We start from the raw sequence: 19,328 nt of genomic DNA on the forward strand, positions 1-19,328 counted from the left end.
AAGTTAGATGCGGGTGCATCAGTGCTGGAAAGTAAGTGAACTGTCCGGCTGGAAGTCAGTATTGTTTGCCTCGCCAGTGCGCGTCAGGCAAACATCGACGTCAACGGTCGCGCACGAAGCTCAAGATGCGTATGGGCTCACTCGATGCCGCACCAGCACATGCAAACTGCTTCAGGCAAATGCTCTCTGCAAACTGCTCTGCCAAGCGCGTGAGAGTACGATGCTATACCAGAGATGAAGCTCGCGGAAGGGCGAAGAGCGTGAGGACTGCGGACGTAGAGCATCGCTGTCGTCCTTCGCTTGAGCTCCCGTAGATTGCATGACGCTGTGCAGCTGCCATGCTCGATGATAGCGCTCAGCAGCGACAAGACAGATATGGGAGGTGTATGCGATGCGTGGGACTGCGGTGAGCGGCGGAGAAGGAGAAGGACTCGAGCTGCAGGCAAGCGCGGAGATGGCCGACGACACGCATGCCCACCTGCAGCTCACGTCCACATCCAAGTCGCGCATTTCTTTCACGTCGCCCGTGACCCATTCCGCTGTCCCGTACCACGCGCCCACTCCTCACCGCCCGCCTTGCCTCACGAAAGCGTGTCGTCTCTCGCCATCACCCTGTGTGTCGGGTGTTTGTGTGCTACACCCGCCCAAACAATCCACGATGCAACGGAGCGCCATGCCTTCATCGTTTGCACCTCACCATATAGCACATGGTGAGGATTCCGACGACAGCGATTTTGGAGAAGCTGCGCTTTCCTCCGAAGACGCCGGCAGTGACAACGGCGAAGCATCCCACGCCTCACAACCCCAAGGTAGATCATCACAACGAGCAGCCGTGGCGGACGGGGGAGACACAGGCGCTGCAGCTGCCTTCGACGACTCTTCTGCTGCGCCCGAGGGCATGCTGTTGCGTGACAAGCAGCGCCGCACCACCCACTACAATTACCAGCTGGAGAAACAGATGTCTCATGTCGAGGCCAAGCAGTTCTATCAACAGCAGCGTCAAAACACGCTCGACGAACACAACCTCTCTGCCAGTCCCGTCACTGGCACCAGTCCGATCCTCAGAGCAAAGACGTTTTCAAGCCATCCCGGAGCAGATCCTACTTCTCTCACGAGGTCTGGCAGTCTAAAGAGTAGGCAGAGCACTTCCACATACAAAGAGCCTGCGCAGACAGGATACAAGTCCGCCCTCCCCGTCGGGCTTAGCGATCCTCGTAAGCATCCTGATAGCTCTACAATTCAGTCTCCCAGCATCGGCAGATTCGACGGCTTTCAAAATGCAAGATCAAATTATGCCGCAGACGAGGAAAATCTGCTCGAGGCAGATCGGGCCGCTCGTGCACACGCACTGCATCCGGGCTTGCCCCACGAAAATAAACCTCTACTCGAGCAGGAAGGCATTCACGGCGCCGGTGCAGGCATAGGCCAAGATGCTGCGAATGATTCCAGCGTAACTTCCGAACTCAGTGCCATCTACTCAAACATCCAGAAAATACTCGATCTGAGGCACAAATATATCAGGTTGTCGTTGCAAGGTCCGTCCGACAATCCTCGCGATGAGCCCGGCTGGAACCTATATCCGCCGCCTCCTGAGCCTGTCTGGTACGAGAACAAAGAGCGCAATGCCCAAAATAGCGACCCGAACGGCGATGCCGATGCGAAGACTCCTACCGCCTCGAGCGCCAAGCCGAAAAAGCCTCAGAGAAAGATGGGCCAGGACATTGGCGAAGACTTTGACTTCGAAGAATGCCTTCCGGTCCCTGACGCTTCGGAAATGACTTTCAAGCTCGACCAGGGTGGAGTGTACCAAGTATACGAGACTTCCAAGTCTGCAGAACTCGGTGAGCCGATTCTTCACATTCCCACAATTCGCGAGTATTACATGGATCTCGACAGCATCCTCGCCATCAGCTCAGATGGACCAAGCAAGTCATTTGCGTATCGTCGCCTGCAGTACTTGGAAGGCAAGTTCAATTTGTATGTGCTTCTCAACGAATATCAGGAAGTGGCAGATACCAAAGCCGTGCCGCATCGTGACTTCTACAACGTGCGAAAAGTGGACACTCACGTACATCACTCGGCGTGCATGAATCAAAAGCATCTGTTGCGCTTCATCAAGAGCAAGATGAAGAAGTGTCCGGATGAAGTAGTGCTCTTCCGAGACGGCGAATACTTGGCCCTTAAGCAAGTGTTCGAAAGTATCAACTTGACCGCCTACGACCTAAGTATTGACACACTGGATATGCACGCCCACACAGATTCTTTCCATCGCTTTGACAAATTCAATCTCAAATACAATCCCGTGGGAGAGAGCAGACTGCGAACTATCTTCTTGAAGACCGATAACCACATACAGGGCAGATACCTCGCTGAGCTCACCAAGGAGGTCATTTCTGACCTGGAGAGCAGCAAGTATCAAATGGTCGAATGGCGCATCAGCATTTACGGGCGCAGCCTGGACGAATGGGACAAGCTGGCAGCGTGGGTCGTAGACAACAAATTGTACTCGCCCAACGTCAGATGGCTGATTCAAGTGCCTCGTCTGTATGATGTGTACAAGGCTGCTGGTACCATGGAGACGTACGAAGAAGTCTTGCGGAACGTCTTTGAGCCGCTCTTCGAAGTCACCCAGGATCCACGCAAGCACCCAAAGCTTCACGTTTTCTTGCAGCGCGTCATTGGATTCGATTCTGTCGACGATGAGAGCAAAACCGAGCGACGAATCTACCGAAAATTCCCGCTGCCAAAAGACTGGGACACAAAGCAGAATCCTCCGTACACGTACTGGATCTACTACTTGTTTGCAAACATCGCTTCGCTCAACGTCTGGCGCAAACAGCGTGGCTTCAACACTTTCGCTCTGCGGCCACACTGTGGTGAAGCCGGAGACACCGACCATTTGGCGACTGCGGTGCTGTGCTGTCATAGCATCAGTCACGGCTTACTACTTCGTAAAGTGCCTCTTTTACAGTACATTTTCTACTTGGAGCAGATTGGTGTCGCGATGAGCCCGCTGAGCAACAATGCTTTGTTCCTAGCCTACGAGCGGAACCCCTTCTTGCAATACTTCCGACGAGGCCTGAATGTCAGTCTTTCGACGGACGATCCTCTGCAGTTCGCCTTCACGAAGGAGCCTCTGATTGAGGAATATGCTGTGGCTGCCCAGATCTACAAGCTCTCGGCTGTGGACATGTGTGAGCTAGCAAAACATTCTGTGCTGCAATCGGGCTTCGAGCACGTCATGAAACAGAGATGGCTCGGTAACAATTGTCACCTTCCTGGCGTGGCGGGTAATGATATGGCAAAGGTCAATGTGCCAAACATTCGTGAGGCTTTCCGTCATGAGACCTGGCTCCAGGAGCTGGCTATGATTGATCGCTACACAAACGCTCCTCCCGGCCGCCGCCTAAATTCGACAACTCTTCCACCAGATGTTCAATCGAACACTGGGCCACCTAGTCCGACTGCCAGCATGATGACGCACCCATCGGCCACCAATCCTATGCACGGTATTGATGCTTCCAATCACAAGCCCGGAACTTCCACCTATGCTAATCCGAACACCATAGCGACGCCTCGAATTTACCAAACCAATGCTCAAACAGCGCGACTCTCGAAGCTCGACATAGGCCAAGCTCACCCAGATGGCGCAAATGGACTTCAGCGCCAAAGCTCGCTCAACCATATGAACGATTCTCCCACAGCATACCAACCCCCTATTGATGTTCCTCCAATGCCCTCGGCCTCATCCTCCACAACACTACAGCCCGTCCTTAGCAGCAGTACCCTGGCCGGCCATGAGCCAAGAATGTTTCCTGGAGTTATGAGCCGTCGCAGGAAGAGCTCTATCGCCAAGGGCGGCGTATCTGGTGAGGATTCAGGCGATTGTGGACTGGAGAGAAGCACAGGCAGTCTTTCAGGAAACATGACCAGAAGCACTGGAGAAGAGGGGCTTATGATGGGATTGGAAAGAAAGAATACGATCGAAGAGGCCGCCAAAGAGGAGGAGTCTCCGCACAGGAGCGAAGAGTAAGCGGATTGGCATGCACCGACAGTACACATGCACCTCACAGACTGATGATTATGATGGACGATAGAATGGATGGTCGGGAATGTTGTATCATTTAGGAAGATGACACGAGACTAGATGTCATGAGATGTTGTTTGAGGCATGCTTTTGGCGCGGCTAGGATCTCGCTCTGAAAGTTCTAGAATGTATCAGTGGAATAGAGATGGAGTTCTGGTGGCGTGAATGACCAAGAAACTAGAGAACCAACACTATAGCTGTATCTGTACTTGTTGAGATCTTGAATCTGCCGTTTCCAGGTAGAGTGATCCCACACTATGACCGAATATCTTCGTCCTGTCTATCTTCTGCTTACTTGTGCCTGTATCCCCCCAAACCCCTCCCCTCATACCACAAAACGCCATCCTCAATCCCTCATGCACCCAACACACACCAAAATCCACTGATCTAATCACCACTATTAGGATAATTCCCCTTCCCCACCGGATTCGCCGGTCCCCCCCTCTGTCCCAAAACCCCTCCCACATCCACATTATGCTGTTTTTCCGCTTTAATCGCCTCTCGTGCAGGCGCCTGTTCCGCTTTCTTCTTCTCGATATCCGTCTCGAGACCGGGTTCTTTCCCTGAGGCGCCTGGTTTTTTCTGAACGGCATTTACGACTTTTCCTTCGCCGGGGGCGCCCATTTGGGCGGCGTCGAGTTCTTGGGAGTCGAGGTCGGATTGGGATTTGAAACCGCGGGTTTCTTCGCCGGGGGGTGCGCCGCGGACGCCCCGGGCTACGGAGGTGGGGGTTGCTTCGGATTCTTGGGCGACGCGGGAGGTGGAGCGGTGGGCTCTGGAGGGGAGGTGGAGGGTTAGTGGGTGAGAGGTGGGGAGAGAGGGAGGAGGGGTGAGGTTTACACGGCGTTGTCTTCGTCGGTTAGGGCATTCTTTTTGGCTTGGGCTTCTTCTCTTTCGCTCTTGTCGGTGGGGTTGCCTGCGGTTTCGTAGGCGTGTTGGAGGTTGGGTTGGCTAGGCCCTTCAGGATTGAGTCCGTCGCTCATGGTGAAGGTTCCTTGCTTGTTGGTTGTTGTAGATTTCTGAGAATAGCAGTTCAGCATATGTGAAGACCTGAGTCAGATCAGATTGTGAAGATGTAAAGTAATGAACTGAATTCGGTGGAGCAACTTTTGAGAGCTGCAGTGCATGTAACGCATCATCCCACCTCGAATTCACATTGATCGACGTCACCGTCATCGTTACGTGCATGTGAAAGCAGATCCCACCTCTCTCCCACCTCATGGCACAAACTTCGAAAGTGCATTCGACAACAATCACACGACCATTTACCAACAGCAAATCAGAGTAAACAAGATGGCCTCCAACATGTCGCGCAAAGAAGTTCTGGGCAAGGTGTTCAAGATGGTGCCGCCGATGCTGGAGAAGTTCCACAAAGGTACACAAACGTGACCACAATGCGTTATGCCCGAAATGGTCAATAGCTCACATATTGCGCGATACAGGTCAACTCGGACGTGTTGCTGTTATTGGAGGTAGTGAAGACTACACTGGAGCGCCTTACTTCTCAGCAATGGCTTCTGCGAAGCTGGGAGCAGATATGGTTCGCAGAAGACCCCCTCAAGCATGTACATTCGATCCAAAACTAACACTCAAAATAATAGTCTCATGTCATCTGCGAGCCTGGAGCCGGCGCCGTGATCAAGACATACTCTCCCAACTTGATGGTCCACCCATACATGCGCCAACAAAAAAACCTCGCAAAAGATGAAACCATCGACAGCATCGCCGACCAAGTCGTAGCAATGCTCGATCGTCTCCACGTCGTCGTAATCGGCCCCGGTCTAGGACGCGATCCCGTCATGCAAGAAACCTGCGCTCGCGTCATCACAGAAGCAAAGAAGCGGAACATTTCTTTCGTCTTGGATGCCGATGGGTTGTATTTGGCTCAGACCCGACCGGATCTTGTACACGGGTACAAAGATTGTATTCTGACACCGAATGTTGTTGAGTTTGGACGTTTGGCGAAGAGTCAGGATATTGATACTACGAAGGAAGATCCGACGAAGCTTTGCGAGAAGCTCGCAAACGCGTTCGGTGGTGTTACGATTATCCAGAAGGGTGCTGTGGATTACATCTCCAATGGAAAGCAAACCCTCATTTCAGACGGCGAGGGCGGCCTCAAGCGTTCAGGAGGCCAGGGAGATACTCTGACCGGATCACTGGCAACACTACTGGCGTACCGCAAGGCATACTTGGAGAGAATCTGGGACCACGAGAACGATATGTCCGCTGACGAGCTCTTGACTTACGTGGCATATGGCGGTTCGGCCATTACGCGAGAGTGCTCGAGACTGGCGTTCAAGGAGAAGGGCAGAGCATTGCAAGCTTCTGATCTGACGGAGCATGTCCACACTGCTTTCTTGGATGTCATTGGCGAGAAGCCGACTGATGAGGCAAAGCTCTGAGCTATGAGAACGGGACGAGGAACGATTGTATAATTAGGCATGAACAAAAGCATAGCGGGGCGCGTATGTCCGACGATTGAAATGAAAGCTGCGGCAATACATAATTGGGACACCCTTTTGATGCACGCTTTTTTCGTGTAAAGGGTGCGTGGGATATTGATCTCATGCTCTGCAGCACAATTCAGTGCTTTACACCCCCCATGCAAAGACTGCCATCAATGTATCTCTTCAATTATATGTATCATGAAATAAACAACGCTTCTCGGCCAATCTGGCTATGGTGTTTCGACGATGATACATATTTACAGCCCCTGTCATTGGTATCTTTACATAATCCGAAGCTAGTCTCGTGCGGCGCACTTGACGAATATAAGCTTACAACCCGTGGCCTCTAAGCTGATGCGAGAACGCCTTCGCGTCTTTGTATATCATGGTCACAATGTGGGTGTGTTCTGCGTATGGCACTGGTTGCAACTATTGTCGTCCCTCAATCTCCTCGATGCTTTTGATCCTCACTTCTTTAATTCTCAGAATTGTGAAGCGATGCTTGCTCTTGACTTTTCGTACATGCCTTTGCCGTCTCTTCGTTTTCTCCTTGATCCTCAATGGTTCGCTCTCCACTCCCATCACTACTGCCCTGCATTCGAATAACCGGTCATCGATATAGGAGAACTTGCCCTTTGCAATATGAGGGATGAAGTGTGGAACACCCTCTGGACCTTCGGCCGCGTGGTCTCCCAGCATTGTCCTTGAATGGCTGGCTAACGAGCCCGTGGTGGGGTCCAAGGTAGAAGAAGTGTTCTTGGTTGGGCTTTTGAGCTTTGGAGTTGATGCTGGGGCCTTCAGGGTATAGTCTCGGCTACCCAGATTGACGGCGCGGTCAAGACGGAGAACATCGCCTGGCTCCACGCCATGCATGTGAAAAGGCAGACGGACAGTGTCTCCTTGTGTCAAGAGATAAGGATTTCCATGGATATGTGCGGTGATATAGTGCGGACCTTGCGACTGTAGGAGCGGAAGCAGTTCGCGCGTCGTCTCATCGAGTTTGAGTGTGGCTGATGCTGCGCTTGGGCCCTTCGCATTGGGGCGTATGGGCAGCTGGGTAGATGATGTGCGCTGTTCACTCTGCGCTTGCTTGATCGATGCAGGCGGCGGAGGCGGAGGTGTCGAATCGATGGCGGCATTGGCCACGGTGCTGAGCCCAGCGGTCCATGGCAGCAGGAATGTCGGCGGCAGCGAGGGCCCAGTCTCCTTGAGCGCTCGTCGCAGCGTCCTGGAGAGCATCTTGCAAAGCGTTACAGATGGATCGAGCGGAGTCTGTCGCTGGAGACGCGCTGCGATGAGGCTAACGGCTACAGCGCCAAGGCCAGAAGCGAAGAAAGTTCAAGGACCCTCCAGCATTCTTTCCTCCACGCCACGCCACACGGGCAGGCTGCAACAACACCTTCTCCCCAACCGCTGTCGTCGCCATGCCTCAGAACGAGTATATCGAGCGCTTCACCAAGCAGCATGGTCGCCGCCTCGACCATGAGGAGCGCACCCGAAAGCGCGCCGCCCGCGAGGGACACAAGGCTTCCGAAAATGCGCAGAATCTGCGTGGTCTGCGCGCAAAGCTGTATCAGCAGAAGCGTCACAAGGAGAAGATCCAGATGAAGAAGGCGATCAAACAGCAGGAGGAGAAGAATGTCAAATCCGCCGAGCCCGCCGAGCCAGCGAGCAAGCCTCTGCCCGGTTATCTGCTCGACCGAAGCAACTCCACCAATGCGAAAGCCCTCAGCTCTGCGATCAAGAACAAACGTACTGAGAAGGCCGCCAAATTCAGCGTTCCGCTTCCCAAAGTGCGAGGAATCAGCGAAGAAGAGATGTTCAAGGTGGTCAAGACGGGCAAGAAGACTGCGAAGAAGAGCTGGAAGCGCATGATCACCAAACCCACATTCGTTGGACCCGATTTTACAAGGAGACCTGTCAAGTACGAACGCTTCATTCGTCCTATGGGTCTACGATACAAGAAAGCCAATGTGACGCATCCAGAGTTGGGTGTTACTGTGCAACTGCCGATCATCAGTGTGAAGAAGAATCCACAAAATCCAATGTACACGCAACTTGGAGTTCTGACCAAAGGAACGATTATCGAGGTCAACGTGAGCGAGTTGGGTCTTGTCACAGCAGGAGGCAAAGTGGTATGGGGTCGTTGGGCACAAGTGACCAACAACCCAGAAAATGATGGCACCCTCAATGCCGTCCTGTTGGTGTGAGCAATTCTCTACAACTGCTCGACGCGCTATTCAACTCGATCTACGATCGAAACGTCCCACCAGGCGCACTTCTTCGACCGCGGTCAGCTCCGGAAGGGAGCACTTTATAGACCCATCTATTCTTCTTGTCAAGATCAAGGAGATGTGTGATGGACGGCGCTTCGACTGGTTTGCAACGAACATGGCTCAATCATTCGCCCGCGTTGCGTACCCAGTCAGCCGCCAAGCAGACCTTTGGAGTCAGGAAGACAGGCGACACATGAGAACCCGTTGAGTGGCGTTCAAGGAGAGGTCCTCTCACCAAGCTGTCCAGTGATAGAGCGCTGTGATCTGTACTTTTTGTCGCCTCAAAAGGTTGAAAATCAAAAGCACCCCTGCCGCCATCACGTGGTATAAGAGGACGCACGGCACAGCATGAAGAAGAGCTCACACTTACACGGCTCACAAAAGCATTACATGGCATGGTCATCAGTAGTTAGAACGAAGAAAATGTCAATGCGAAGGCGCAATGGAAAATGCGTTCTAATCACTTTTGTGTCCTGTTCTACAGCGTGCTTTCTATATGCTTGCGCTTCAGTCGTCCAGCTTGACATAGTTTGCAGGGAACAAGCCAGCCCGGCCATTGTACTCGCCAGACCACCAGTTCTCGTCGGGGAATTCCTGTGTCAAGTTAGTCTCTGTTGTGTATAGATGGTAAAATGGATTTGAACTTACAACGTTGGTGATTTTGGCGCCGTCTGGAAAGCTGAGCTCGTTCTCCTCTGCTGCCTCGTAGTCATACTCAGCTGTAGCCGTCGGTAGCGCGCTCTGTTGTTGTTGCTGAGGAACTTGCTGCACTGGAACAGGCGCAGCGCTCTCTTGCGCACCAGCGCCACCCTCGACAAGTTCCACATAGTTGCTTGGGAAGAGTCCCTTCTCTCCTTTGCTGTTCTCGCCCATCCACCAATCATCATCGACCATTTCGATGTTGGTGATGCGTTCGCCCTCCTGCAGCGCAATTTCATTTTCTTCATCCTTCTCGTAGTCATATTGTGCGATGGCCTCATGGCCTCCCGCGACTCCAGCCCCTCGCGGATCTTCAGCGTGCCCGAAAGTGGCTGCAGCGGCTGCTTGTGCTGCACCTCGTGATGGATCGTGATCGGCGACTTGTGGTTCTGGTTCAATATCTTGATGCTGCGAAGCTACCTTTGCCAAAGACTCATCAGGGACCGCCCGAGGAGGTAATTGCTCAGCAGGCTCGATAGGATCCGCGCCTCGCCCAACAGGCATGGCGATTCGAACAGGGGAACCTTGTGGCAGAGAAGCAGCGTTGTCGTCGTCCTCATCTTCGTCTTGTGGAACTCCTCGAGGCGGGGGCGGAGGGAGATCTTGGTGCTGGGCAGCAGGGACTTCTTCCGACGATGGCTGTGGCAGGCCTGGGATGGGAACGCCGCGTGCACCGGCGTTTGGCTTGCTCGATGTGTCGAGCGGTGGCGGTTCTGGTGCACCACCAGTGTTCTGCCGTGGTGCACCCATTGGCGCAGCGCCTGCAAATCGGTCCCTGATGGAACCCACGCCGCCTGTCTGTGGCTCGGCTTCTTCCTGAGCATGGTTGTCTGCTTGCCCTGTCCGCTGCTCGCTGTTACCGCTTCCTCCAGTTCGTGTTGGGATCTGAACGTCCCATTTCTTTCCACCATACGAGCTCTGCCAGCCTCCACTCGGCTGGCTCTGTATCGGCTTCTCTGCAGCACCAAAGCTTGGCTGCTGGGTGTCCGCTGCGCCACTTGAGCCTCTTTCGCGTGCTTTCTTCTCCGCCCAGATCTGTGCCGGAGTCTTTCCGCCTTCGTCTGCGAAATTCTTGCCAGCGGCACCTACAGGTGCGCTGGCCTGGATAGGTTTCGCCTGAAAGCCTACTGGCGTTGGTGCTTTGGTGCCGGAGAAGTTGCTTGCTTGAGAACCAAATCTGTTGGCAACCTTTGGCTTGGGCAGTTCTGTGAGTGGCTTGTTCTGCTGGAAAGCAGCAGAGCGATCTGCGAGCGATCGCGGGGCGTCTTCGCCGGTCGACTGGCTGGGTGCAGGAACTGGCGCAGGTGGAGGCGCAGCTTGTGCCTTTCGTCTGATCTCGTTCAGGTCGACTTTGCCCACTGGCTCGTACGCACCTTTCACCACAGTGGGCCTATCGTCTTGTACGGTACCCGACTCTTGCGCTTGTCGCCGTATGGCTGCAATGTCCACTTTTCCGATCGGTTGGTATCCGCCAGTCACAACGTCCGCACGGGCGCCATTGCCTGGTGACGGTGCCTGGAAATTCGAAGGCTGTTTCTGTGCTTGCAATTCGGCCATATTGACTTTGGTCGGCTGATATGAGGGAGCTACCTTTTCCAGCTGGGATCGCGTGACTGGTGGTGCATCATCGCCCCATCCATCTGCATCTGTGGAGGTGGAGGTAGGGGGCGCAGCACGAGTCCTACCCAGTGGGGAGAAGCCTGGCGTAGGGCCAAAGCTCTTCGTTGGCAGCACTGGCTTGGAGGCTTTGGGTGGAGGAGGCGCCGCATTCGATGTTGGTAGCGAACCTCCTCCGCTGTACTTTGAGCCTGACGAGTCGGCGACTTTTTGCACAATCAGCTCGGGCGTCAGATCTCGGTCGGAGCGAGCGGTAATCTGCACGTGGTAGCCGTGCAGCACTTTGGAGACTGCATTGAGGTGACTTGTGAAGTATCCCTTGGTTCGCTCAGGCACGCCCTCGCCACACCAGGCAATGAGTACACTTTTGGGCAGAGTTGTGTTGGGGTCCTTGACTTTCACGAATGCGAACTGGATGCGGCCGTCCGAGAAGTCTTCAATCAGGTCGGCCAATTCGCCCTCGCCGGTGCTTTGCACAGACAGCACGCTCTCTTTGCCCGACTCGGCCTGGAAGGCATTGGCAAGGGGAGCCTTGACGGAGAAGACTGCCCAGATGCCATATGTTGGCGATGAGGCAGCGGGCCCGCTTGGAGCTGTGTTTACGATTTTCTGGTAGCTGGCGGTAATTGATGCGCCATTTTGCGACAGATTCAACGCCGCCATGGTCGGGAGAAGGAGGGAGGGAGGCAGGCGAGTAAGGACGTGGTGTTGGTAGTAGTAGAGGTGGAAACAGTGCTGGTCGCGAAGAGCTTACGATGTTGCCTGCATTGGACCCACGTCACTCAGCCCAAGCCGCACCACGCCGAGCACACAGCACACGGCCGCTCGGCGAGATGAGCTGCCGCTCGCCCCATCAAATATTTGAATCAGGATTTGGGGTGGCCGCGCTAACGAACGAACCACGTACCACCTCCCCGTTCGCCTCGCGCTGTCGCTCTCTCCTCCCTCTCACCACCACCGCCATCCTCTCCTTCCCTCTCACCGCCTTCATCGCAGCCCGTCTCGCGCGACTGCGCCATAGTGCTCGCGGTCTTTGCTGACTTAAGTGCTGTTCTCTCTTTCAGGTTCTTCTCTACTGATGCTCACACAACATCCACCGGCATGAGCATGACAGCATAGCGCACACCCACACTGACTGCTAGAATGGACGCCGACGACGATATCGACGCGAGCAGCGACTCGTCCGACTTTTACAGCGCAGAACCCGCCGCTCCCAGCGATGCGCAACCCCGGGCGCAAACGGCGCCAGACGCGAACATTGTCGATTCCACAGCGCCTGCTGTTCTTCCTGGCAGCAATGGTGACATAGTCGCCGACGCTCCTGACGCGCAGGAAGATGCGATCGCGACACGCGATGGAGATGATCAGGATTCCTCTTCCGAAATGGATCTTTCCGATGAGAGCAGGCCTCCGACGCCTGCGCACAAGGACGCGCCCTCGTCTCCTTCTGCCACGGAAAATGCCATTGCTGAGCCACCAGCAAGCCATCCCGGAGCCAAGCGCAAATTGAGTGACGTCGAGGAGAGCGCGGACGGAGAGGTACAGGTCGCTGACGACCAGGCCAAAAAGCAGAAAACATCCCCTCAGCTGCCCCAGCTCTCTCCCGCAATATGGCAGCGCATTTTCTACTTGCTGCCACCTGCCATGCTCTGCCGATGCTTGCGCGTGTGCAAGGACTTCAATCGTTTTCTAACCGAAATGAAGGCGCCTCAGGCTCCACAGAAAGATAAGTTCACGGCGCGCGTCGTCGATAGTGAAGCGATTTGGATACAGTCCCGGAAGAACTATTTCCCACAGCTACCACGGCCGCTACGCCAACATAGCGAGCTGGACATGTTACAACTGGTAGGTGGGCAGGCCTGCCAGTTCTGCGGCAAATTGCCCTCTCCTGTTCCTGCAACATCCGTCTTCAATTGTGGCCCTGGAACAGATGGTGTGCGCGTAATATTTCCATTCGCCGTAAGGACATGCGGGGCCTGTATCGAGCCTCTGCTGCGCAAAGTAGGTGCTGAGCGAGACAATGGTGAGATTGCATCTAATTATCGCCTAGGATGTCCAGCTTCTGACCGACTCTACATCTGCACGCCTACGGCTTGGGATCGCACACGCGTTCCGCAATGAGGAATCCCATTTCGTAACGGAGACTGTGCGCCAGATACCGCCAGGCATACCCGGGAGTCTACGTTTTTCCAAAGTGTACTACCAGCCTCAGCTTGCGGCCATCAAGCAGGAAGAAGACGACGCCCAACAGCTGGGACAGGGCGCTGCCGACGAGTGGCGCAAAGGTCTGTACAACAAAGGCAAAGACGCCATGGCAGATTCCGCTCGATGGGAGAAATGGGAGGCGCAGCTTCGTCTCGGCGCAAACCTCGCCCATGTGCTCAGGGAGTATGATTTGTCTTCTTTCCCACAACATGTCCAGGCCATTCAGAGTAGTTCTGCCGGAGCGAGCACTTTTCAGTCATCGTCGACGACGATGGCCAACGGTAAGCAATCATTTCCAGTTCTGCTATATCTTCGTCATGGCCATCACATTCTCGCCATCGTTTCCTCCTCAGATTGGCGAAATTTGGCAAGTCTTCAATTTACGGCCAAGGTACATTGGAAGCTCAGGACGGACCTAATTTGCCACTCATAGGACCACACCCCCTACCTCAACCAGTCCACGTTTTTCACAACGGATATCCTCCACAATTCCCACAGTACCAGCAGCTATCCAGGCCGCCTTTGCCCCAGCAACATCAGCTTCCATTCCCACCTCCGCTTCCCTTCGCTCCGCATCAGGCGCCTCACAGAGTGGTCCGCAATCCACAGGAGGTTGAAAGCGCACGCCAGGCGCGAAGAGCCGAGATCGAGCGTCGATGCAAAGAACTTGAGCCGCCGGTGGAACCCAACGTGCTGCAGCACATGGAGTCATTCCAGGCCGCGATGCAGATTACCACACCGTTGACGGACGCCGCCTGGGACATGTTGAAACCCAGGATTCTTGCACAGAGGGAAAGTGCCGAGCTAGCGGAACACATGAGAGCTTCACAACTTGCCGCGCTGCAGGCTGCCATGCCGTCTGTCATGTCAGAGGACATCATTTCCAGACCAGCAAAGGAAGTTTATGATCGCGAGTACGAAGACTCGCAGCTGCCACTCCGTAAGCGGCTAGGTGAGTATGCTGATGATCTGATCAATGGTCATTGGGGCGGTGGCAAGATGCTTGGGAAAGACAACGTTCCCATCTTCGCCATTCATGTCCTGCAGCACGTACGTCAACGTTACGTGCAGGACAAGGAACTGGGCCTTCTCGCTGATTTGGAGACGACCGGATCGAAGAAACTGTCCAACGGGCAGACGACTCCGCAGCCAGCTCCGTTTCTGTCTCTCGACAATATGAAATGGGTTTACGACAACAAAGTAAGGTCATTCACGGACGTGCATCGCAAAGAACATTTCATTTGTGCTGGGTGCGACGAGGAGAAGAAACCCAAGTGGTTCGCTTTTGAAGGTCTGATTCAGCACTATGGAGCAAAACACACCACTGCCTTCAGTAAAGGCAATATCGTCGTACATTGGCAGACTGCCGAGTGGCCGGACCCCCCACCATTCCATACCAATCCTGCACATTGGCTGAAGATGGACCGAAGAGCATCGGAGTTCAAAAAGGATCACCGAGCGAGAAACACGCCTCAAGGGACCCATGGCGGTTCTTCTCAAGCTTCAGCGAACGCCCTCCCCATGCCTCAAAATACGCACAGCCCAGTCGCGGTGTTTGGCTCTCACAGCTCGGCATACCCATATCAGGCTTATGGGCGAACCGTCTCGCAGACCCCGCAGACTTCGTCTAACGGCTATCACATACAGTCTCCAGGCTCTTTGAACGGTGCGGCCCATGGAGGCAGCCAGGAGACACAGCTCTTGAAGCTCGCAAGTGACTCTCGCGAGGTTTGGGACACGCTCGAGGGTGTCAAAGATCTGCTGGAGAGCATCCAGGTGCAGACTGTTCTTCACCACGCTGTCCTTCGATTTGGGGAGCGATTTCATTACAAACCAACGCTTGATATGCTGACGGACGCTTTGGCAACGCACAACTCGATGCGCCCGTTGAAGAACGTCACAGGTCTTGCTTGCAAATCTTGTGTAGCGGCTGGGCCAAACTCGCATAGTTCCTCGTACTGGACGCGAATCAGAGCTGCCAAGTTCTTCAATACCTCGTCCTTGATCACTCACTTCAAGCTCATACACCAACCACACGACAATATCGGTCCACTGGATTGGGTCAAGGACATGATTGAAGTGCCGGAGAGGCAGATACTCAACCAGCTTCTCCGTACTCCGGGCATGGACGATGGGAAGCTGTCGCTTATAGCCGCGGCCTTCCCATCTACGTTCCCGATGCCGTTGCCTAAGATTGGTCACATCACTGAGGACGAGTCACGAAAACAAGTAAGCAATGCTCCAGTACACAGCCTCCTGGAGCGACTCGGCAAAAAATCGAAAGCCCAAAGCAAGAAAAAGAGCCAGAAAGGTGCGAATGGTGTGCAAGATCGTGATAGTTCCAATGAGCCATTGCCGGAGCCGAAAGAAGACGAGTATGACCCATCGCGCCCCGCGCTTGTCCAGTCACAGACACAATTATTCGATCCAGCACAGTTTGACACTGATGCCCGCAAGACGTCAACCCCCGCCACAGCGGTGGCTCAGGCTCCTTCAGCAAGCATCGATTTGAATCCAGAAACAATCTCAATGCTCCAGAACCTAGCACAGTTCTCTAAAGAGACCTCAACACCGAATGGCAACCGTGTGAGTAGAAGTCCATCGGTTGGTCGCGCAGAGTCAGCATCAGGACCCAAGCCGACAGACTCTCGTTCGAGTGCAACGCAGAATGGCCAACCGGATATCGCAGCTATCTTGGCGGCTTTGACGGGGCAAAGCCAATCAGTTGCGCCATCCATTCCCGAGGCAGCCAGAACGGACAGTATACCTCGCCCAGCCATGGTCGATGCATGCGCCAGCGAGCGCCAGGAGGTACGATCGCGCCCAGACATCGGAGCACGCAGTTCATCGCAACACTACAATGCACCTGTCCCGGTGCCACGTCCAGCGCCTGCATCCTCGGATGTTCACGAATTGCAGGCGGCGTTATCCCGAAATACCAGACACTTCGACCAAAATCAGCGCCCTTCGCACGCGGAGCGCACATATTCAAACGGGCCCCAGCCTCATTCCCAGCCCGCACCACAATACCAGTACATCTACGAGCATGACCATGCATATGGTCAAGCACCTCCTCCGCACACGGCTGTGTACAGAGAAGTTGGTGCACCGCAATACGTCCAAATATCGGAGCGCGATTACGTGCCGCATGGCTATCAGTACGAGCGGCCAGCACCGAAGCCGCTGTATGTGGACCAGTATGGCAGGCCGCTGATCCCCATCGATTCCGCACCGGCACCAATACAATACCTGCCCAACCCATATGAACAGCAACAACATGGAAGACCCCAAGAACACACTGTTTATGCTAGTATAGCTCCACAGCCACACCTCCAGCCATTCAGCGGTGTTGGTCAACCCGTTTACTACGAGCAGGCTCCCGGCCCTGTGCCATCTCGCTATGCGTACGACGATCGTGCTTCTGTGGGACGCCCGTGAGGAGGCCCTTCCTTTTGAAGGGACCAAGCATGTAAAAACATCCTGCGATGTCAGCAGAACACTGTAACAGGAACAAAAATAGCAATGTTGTAATGTTGCGAGGCGTGAGCAGTTTAGCGCTTCAAAGCCGCCAGCTTCAGGAACTTCATAGCTTTGGCTTGGCATTCGACCTTGACTTAGCATTTTGGTCTATTGTAAAACATGGCCTGGTTCTCATCGTTTTGTAGAGCACACACAACAATCATCAACGTCGAACATTGCAATAATGATCATTACAATCTGCGTCTGTTCTGTTCTGCGAAATTTGGTTCATCGACGCGCACGACTGACATCACGACTCTTTGTTCTATGACAGAGCGATGATGCTCAATGCAGGTCCAGCTCCATACAAGACACACGTGCAACGTGCAAAACACGTCGCGGTGACCTAACAGTACAGCAACATATAATCATTCACTCCTTTCTATTAGAGCAATGATCGCATCTCGTCTCTGTCGTCTTTCTCATTCAGCAACTCGAACAATACTTTGCCATCGTCAACCCATTACCATCAGTAACAGAACAACAACACGCAAAATGTCCTCCTACATCGACGCCGCCAAAACAACCCTCTCCGAAAACCTCGGCGGCCTAGCCCAAAAAGTCGCCCCATCTCACACAACCTTCACCCTCTCCGATGTCCCCGACCAAACCGGTAAAATCGCCATCATCACAGGCGCCAGCGAAGGAATCGGCTACGGTGTAACCCACACCTTACTTTCCCAAAACATCAGTAAAGTTTTCATGCTTTCTCTATCAGAAGACGTAGCGAATAAAGCTCAAGAAGCAGTAAAAGAAGAATTAGGTGAGGATAAAGCGAAGCGAACGGTTTGGATTGAAGCGGATTTGGGGGATTGGAAAAGTTTGAAAAGTGTGGCGGAGAGGATTGGGAAGGAGACGGATAGGGTTGATGTTTTGGTGGGGAATGCTGGGAGGGGGATTATGACTGCGCAGTTGACGGAGGATGGGGTTGATAGGCATATGGCTGTGAATCATTTTGTGAGTCTTTTTGTTCATCTTTACGCGAGAGAGGGAGCTGGGTATGAGTGGAAGGAATGTCTGGTGGCTAACGCACATATTTGCAGGGACATGTTCTCCTCACCTCTTATCTCTGTAAGTCGAGACTCCAATACGTCCGAGGATGCACAACATGTCGCTAACGGCAACGTGCTCCTAGTACCGTTACTCAAATCCACCGCAGAGAAAGGCGACACTGTCCGAATCAGCTTGCAAGCATCCAATGCACACCAAAACGCCCCCAAAGACACGGACTTCGCAAGCTTGGAATCCATCAATCAAGACGTCGGTCCTGTTGGCCAATACGGAAGGGCGAAGCTCGCCAACATCTTATACGCGAAATACCTAGCTCGACATCTCAGTAAGGATTACCCCAAGATCCTCTCCAATGCCACGCATCCCGGAGTGGTCTCGACGGCAATGAGTAAGCGAGATATCCACGAGCCATACCCATTGGCTGGGTACGGCATGTCTGTGGCAATGGAAGCCTTCAAGAAGGATCAATTCGAAGGAGCGCTCTCGACACTCTATGCAGCCACAGTCGTTGATTCCAGCGGGAACTACATCTGCCCTCCGGCAGCAATCGAGGATGGATCAGATCTTGCGCGTAACGAAGAGCTTTCGGAACAACTCATGAAATTGACGCGGGATGTCCTCAAGGAGAAGCTGGGCAACGATGTTCCGTTCTACTAGAGGCTGAGACAGTTAGCTGTATAGCTGCAAGTTGTACAATGTAAGCGATGTTCAGAGGCAGACGGCTTCCCTAATCGGATCCGATGTTCGGTACCACGTTCCTGTTGCAGCTCAGAATAGTGCAAGACGGAGAACCGAGCAATTTGCCATATTGACGCATGCGCGCAATATGACATATGCCACGCTCAGGTCGCAGCGGGCGCATGTACCTCTTCCCGTGTCTTGAACCAAACATAATGGCGCTTTGGCAAGAAGCATGTCGTGATTAAATGGCGCGTCGAAGCTCGGCAACCCCTTCTGTTTGGTTGCATTATCCAAGAGCTATCGCATTTGTGTGCTTGGTGTCTCCGCATCGTTATGGAGTCGTAGGCTCGGGCAATAAGTAATTTTCTCAAGTGGCGCCGGCTCAGTATGGCATCTATAACATGTTCGGGGCCCCGAATTCGCTTGCGAAGTGGAGCACTTCGCATGTCTTCAGACTAACGTGCCGTGAAGGCCATAGGCGACCTCGACCACGCTTCTGCACGTGCGAAGAACCGTGATCTCCCCAGCATGAGGCAGCACGATGTGATATCCAGACTCATTGAGCACACCAGCTGTGTCGATGCTGTGAGTGTGAGCTGTTTCCTCGAGATAGGCTCGGGCCAGCTATAAAGCATCAACTCCCAAGGATCGATGAATGCGACATATGCGCGATAAAAGGCGTATTCGCTCACCATTGCTCAACGCTCGAGCATAGGACCAAGGTTACGCAGCTGATAAGCAGTGGCAGGCATGGTGACTGCCGACGCCCGCCCTGTGCAGCTC

At 53.9% G+C, this 19,328-nt stretch overlaps 8 protein-coding genes across 8 annotated transcripts; 5 read left to right on the forward strand and 3 right to left on the reverse strand.

Moving 5' to 3' along the window:
- Positions 1-673: 673 nt before the first annotated feature.
- RHO25_001767 (uncharacterized protein) lies at positions 674-4,033 on the forward strand (the record flags this gene model as incomplete). The annotated part of the gene is made up of 1 exon (XM_023594370.2): positions 674-4,033. The coding sequence occupies one exon, from the start codon at positions 674-676 to the stop codon at positions 4,031-4,033; it is 3,360 nt and encodes a 1,119-aa protein (XP_023459591.2).
- A 441-nt stretch (positions 4,034-4,474) lies between these two features.
- RHO25_001768 (uncharacterized protein) lies at positions 4,475-5,127 on the reverse strand (the record flags this gene model as incomplete). Its single annotated transcript, XM_023594371.2, has 2 exons — positions 4,475-4,862; positions 4,928-5,127. 2 exons carry the CDS (start codon positions 5,125-5,127, stop codon positions 4,475-4,477), a joined length of 588 nt encoding a protein of 195 aa, XP_023459588.1.
- A 265-nt stretch (positions 5,128-5,392) lies between these two features.
- RHO25_001769 (uncharacterized protein) lies at positions 5,393-6,492 on the forward strand (the record flags this gene model as incomplete). The annotated part of the gene is made up of 3 exons (XM_023594372.2): positions 5,393-5,462; positions 5,530-5,627; positions 5,689-6,492. 3 exons carry the CDS (start codon positions 5,393-5,395, stop codon positions 6,490-6,492), a joined length of 972 nt encoding a protein of 323 aa, XP_023459589.2.
- Positions 6,493-6,966: 474 nt separating this feature from the next.
- RHO25_001770 (mitochondrial 54S ribosomal protein bL21m) lies at positions 6,967-7,776 on the reverse strand (the record flags this gene model as incomplete). Its single annotated transcript, XM_023594373.2, has 1 exon — positions 6,967-7,776. The coding sequence occupies one exon, from the start codon at positions 7,774-7,776 to the stop codon at positions 6,967-6,969; it is 810 nt and encodes a 269-aa protein (XP_023459586.1).
- Positions 7,777-7,961: 185 nt separating this feature from the next.
- Positions 7,962-8,747, forward strand: NSA2 (Ribosome biogenesis protein; the record flags this gene model as incomplete). The annotated part of the gene is made up of 1 exon (XM_023594374.2): positions 7,962-8,747. The coding sequence occupies one exon, from the start codon at positions 7,962-7,964 to the stop codon at positions 8,745-8,747; it is 786 nt and encodes a 261-aa protein (XP_023459587.1).
- A 573-nt stretch (positions 8,748-9,320) lies between these two features.
- On the reverse strand, positions 9,321-11,792 carry RHO25_001772 (uncharacterized protein; the record flags this gene model as incomplete). The annotated part of the gene is made up of 2 exons (XM_023594375.2): positions 9,321-9,407; positions 9,462-11,792. The coding sequence occupies 2 exons, from the start codon at positions 11,790-11,792 to the stop codon at positions 9,321-9,323; spliced, it is 2,418 nt and encodes an 805-aa protein (XP_023459455.1).
- Positions 11,793-12,272: 480 nt separating this feature from the next.
- RHO25_001773 (uncharacterized protein) lies at positions 12,273-16,772 on the forward strand (the record flags this gene model as incomplete). The annotated part of the gene is made up of 3 exons (XM_023594376.2): positions 12,273-13,130; positions 13,180-13,615; positions 13,768-16,772. The coding sequence occupies 3 exons, from the start codon at positions 12,273-12,275 to the stop codon at positions 16,770-16,772; spliced, it is 4,299 nt and encodes a 1,432-aa protein (XP_023459456.1).
- Positions 16,773-17,348: 576 nt separating this feature from the next.
- On the forward strand, positions 17,349-18,521 carry RHO25_001774 (uncharacterized protein; the record flags this gene model as incomplete). The annotated part of the gene is made up of 3 exons (XM_023594377.2): positions 17,349-17,810; positions 17,897-17,924; positions 17,989-18,521. The coding sequence occupies 3 exons, from the start codon at positions 17,349-17,351 to the stop codon at positions 18,519-18,521; spliced, it is 1,023 nt and encodes a 340-aa protein (XP_023459465.2).
- Between the last annotated feature and the right edge of the window lie 807 nt (positions 18,522-19,328).

The sequence above is a fragment of the Cercospora beticola genome, chromosome 1, assembly GCF_033473495.1.
Source record: "Cercospora beticola chromosome 1, complete sequence".
Taxonomy (NCBI): domain Eukaryota; kingdom Fungi; phylum Ascomycota; class Dothideomycetes; order Mycosphaerellales; family Mycosphaerellaceae; genus Cercospora; species Cercospora beticola.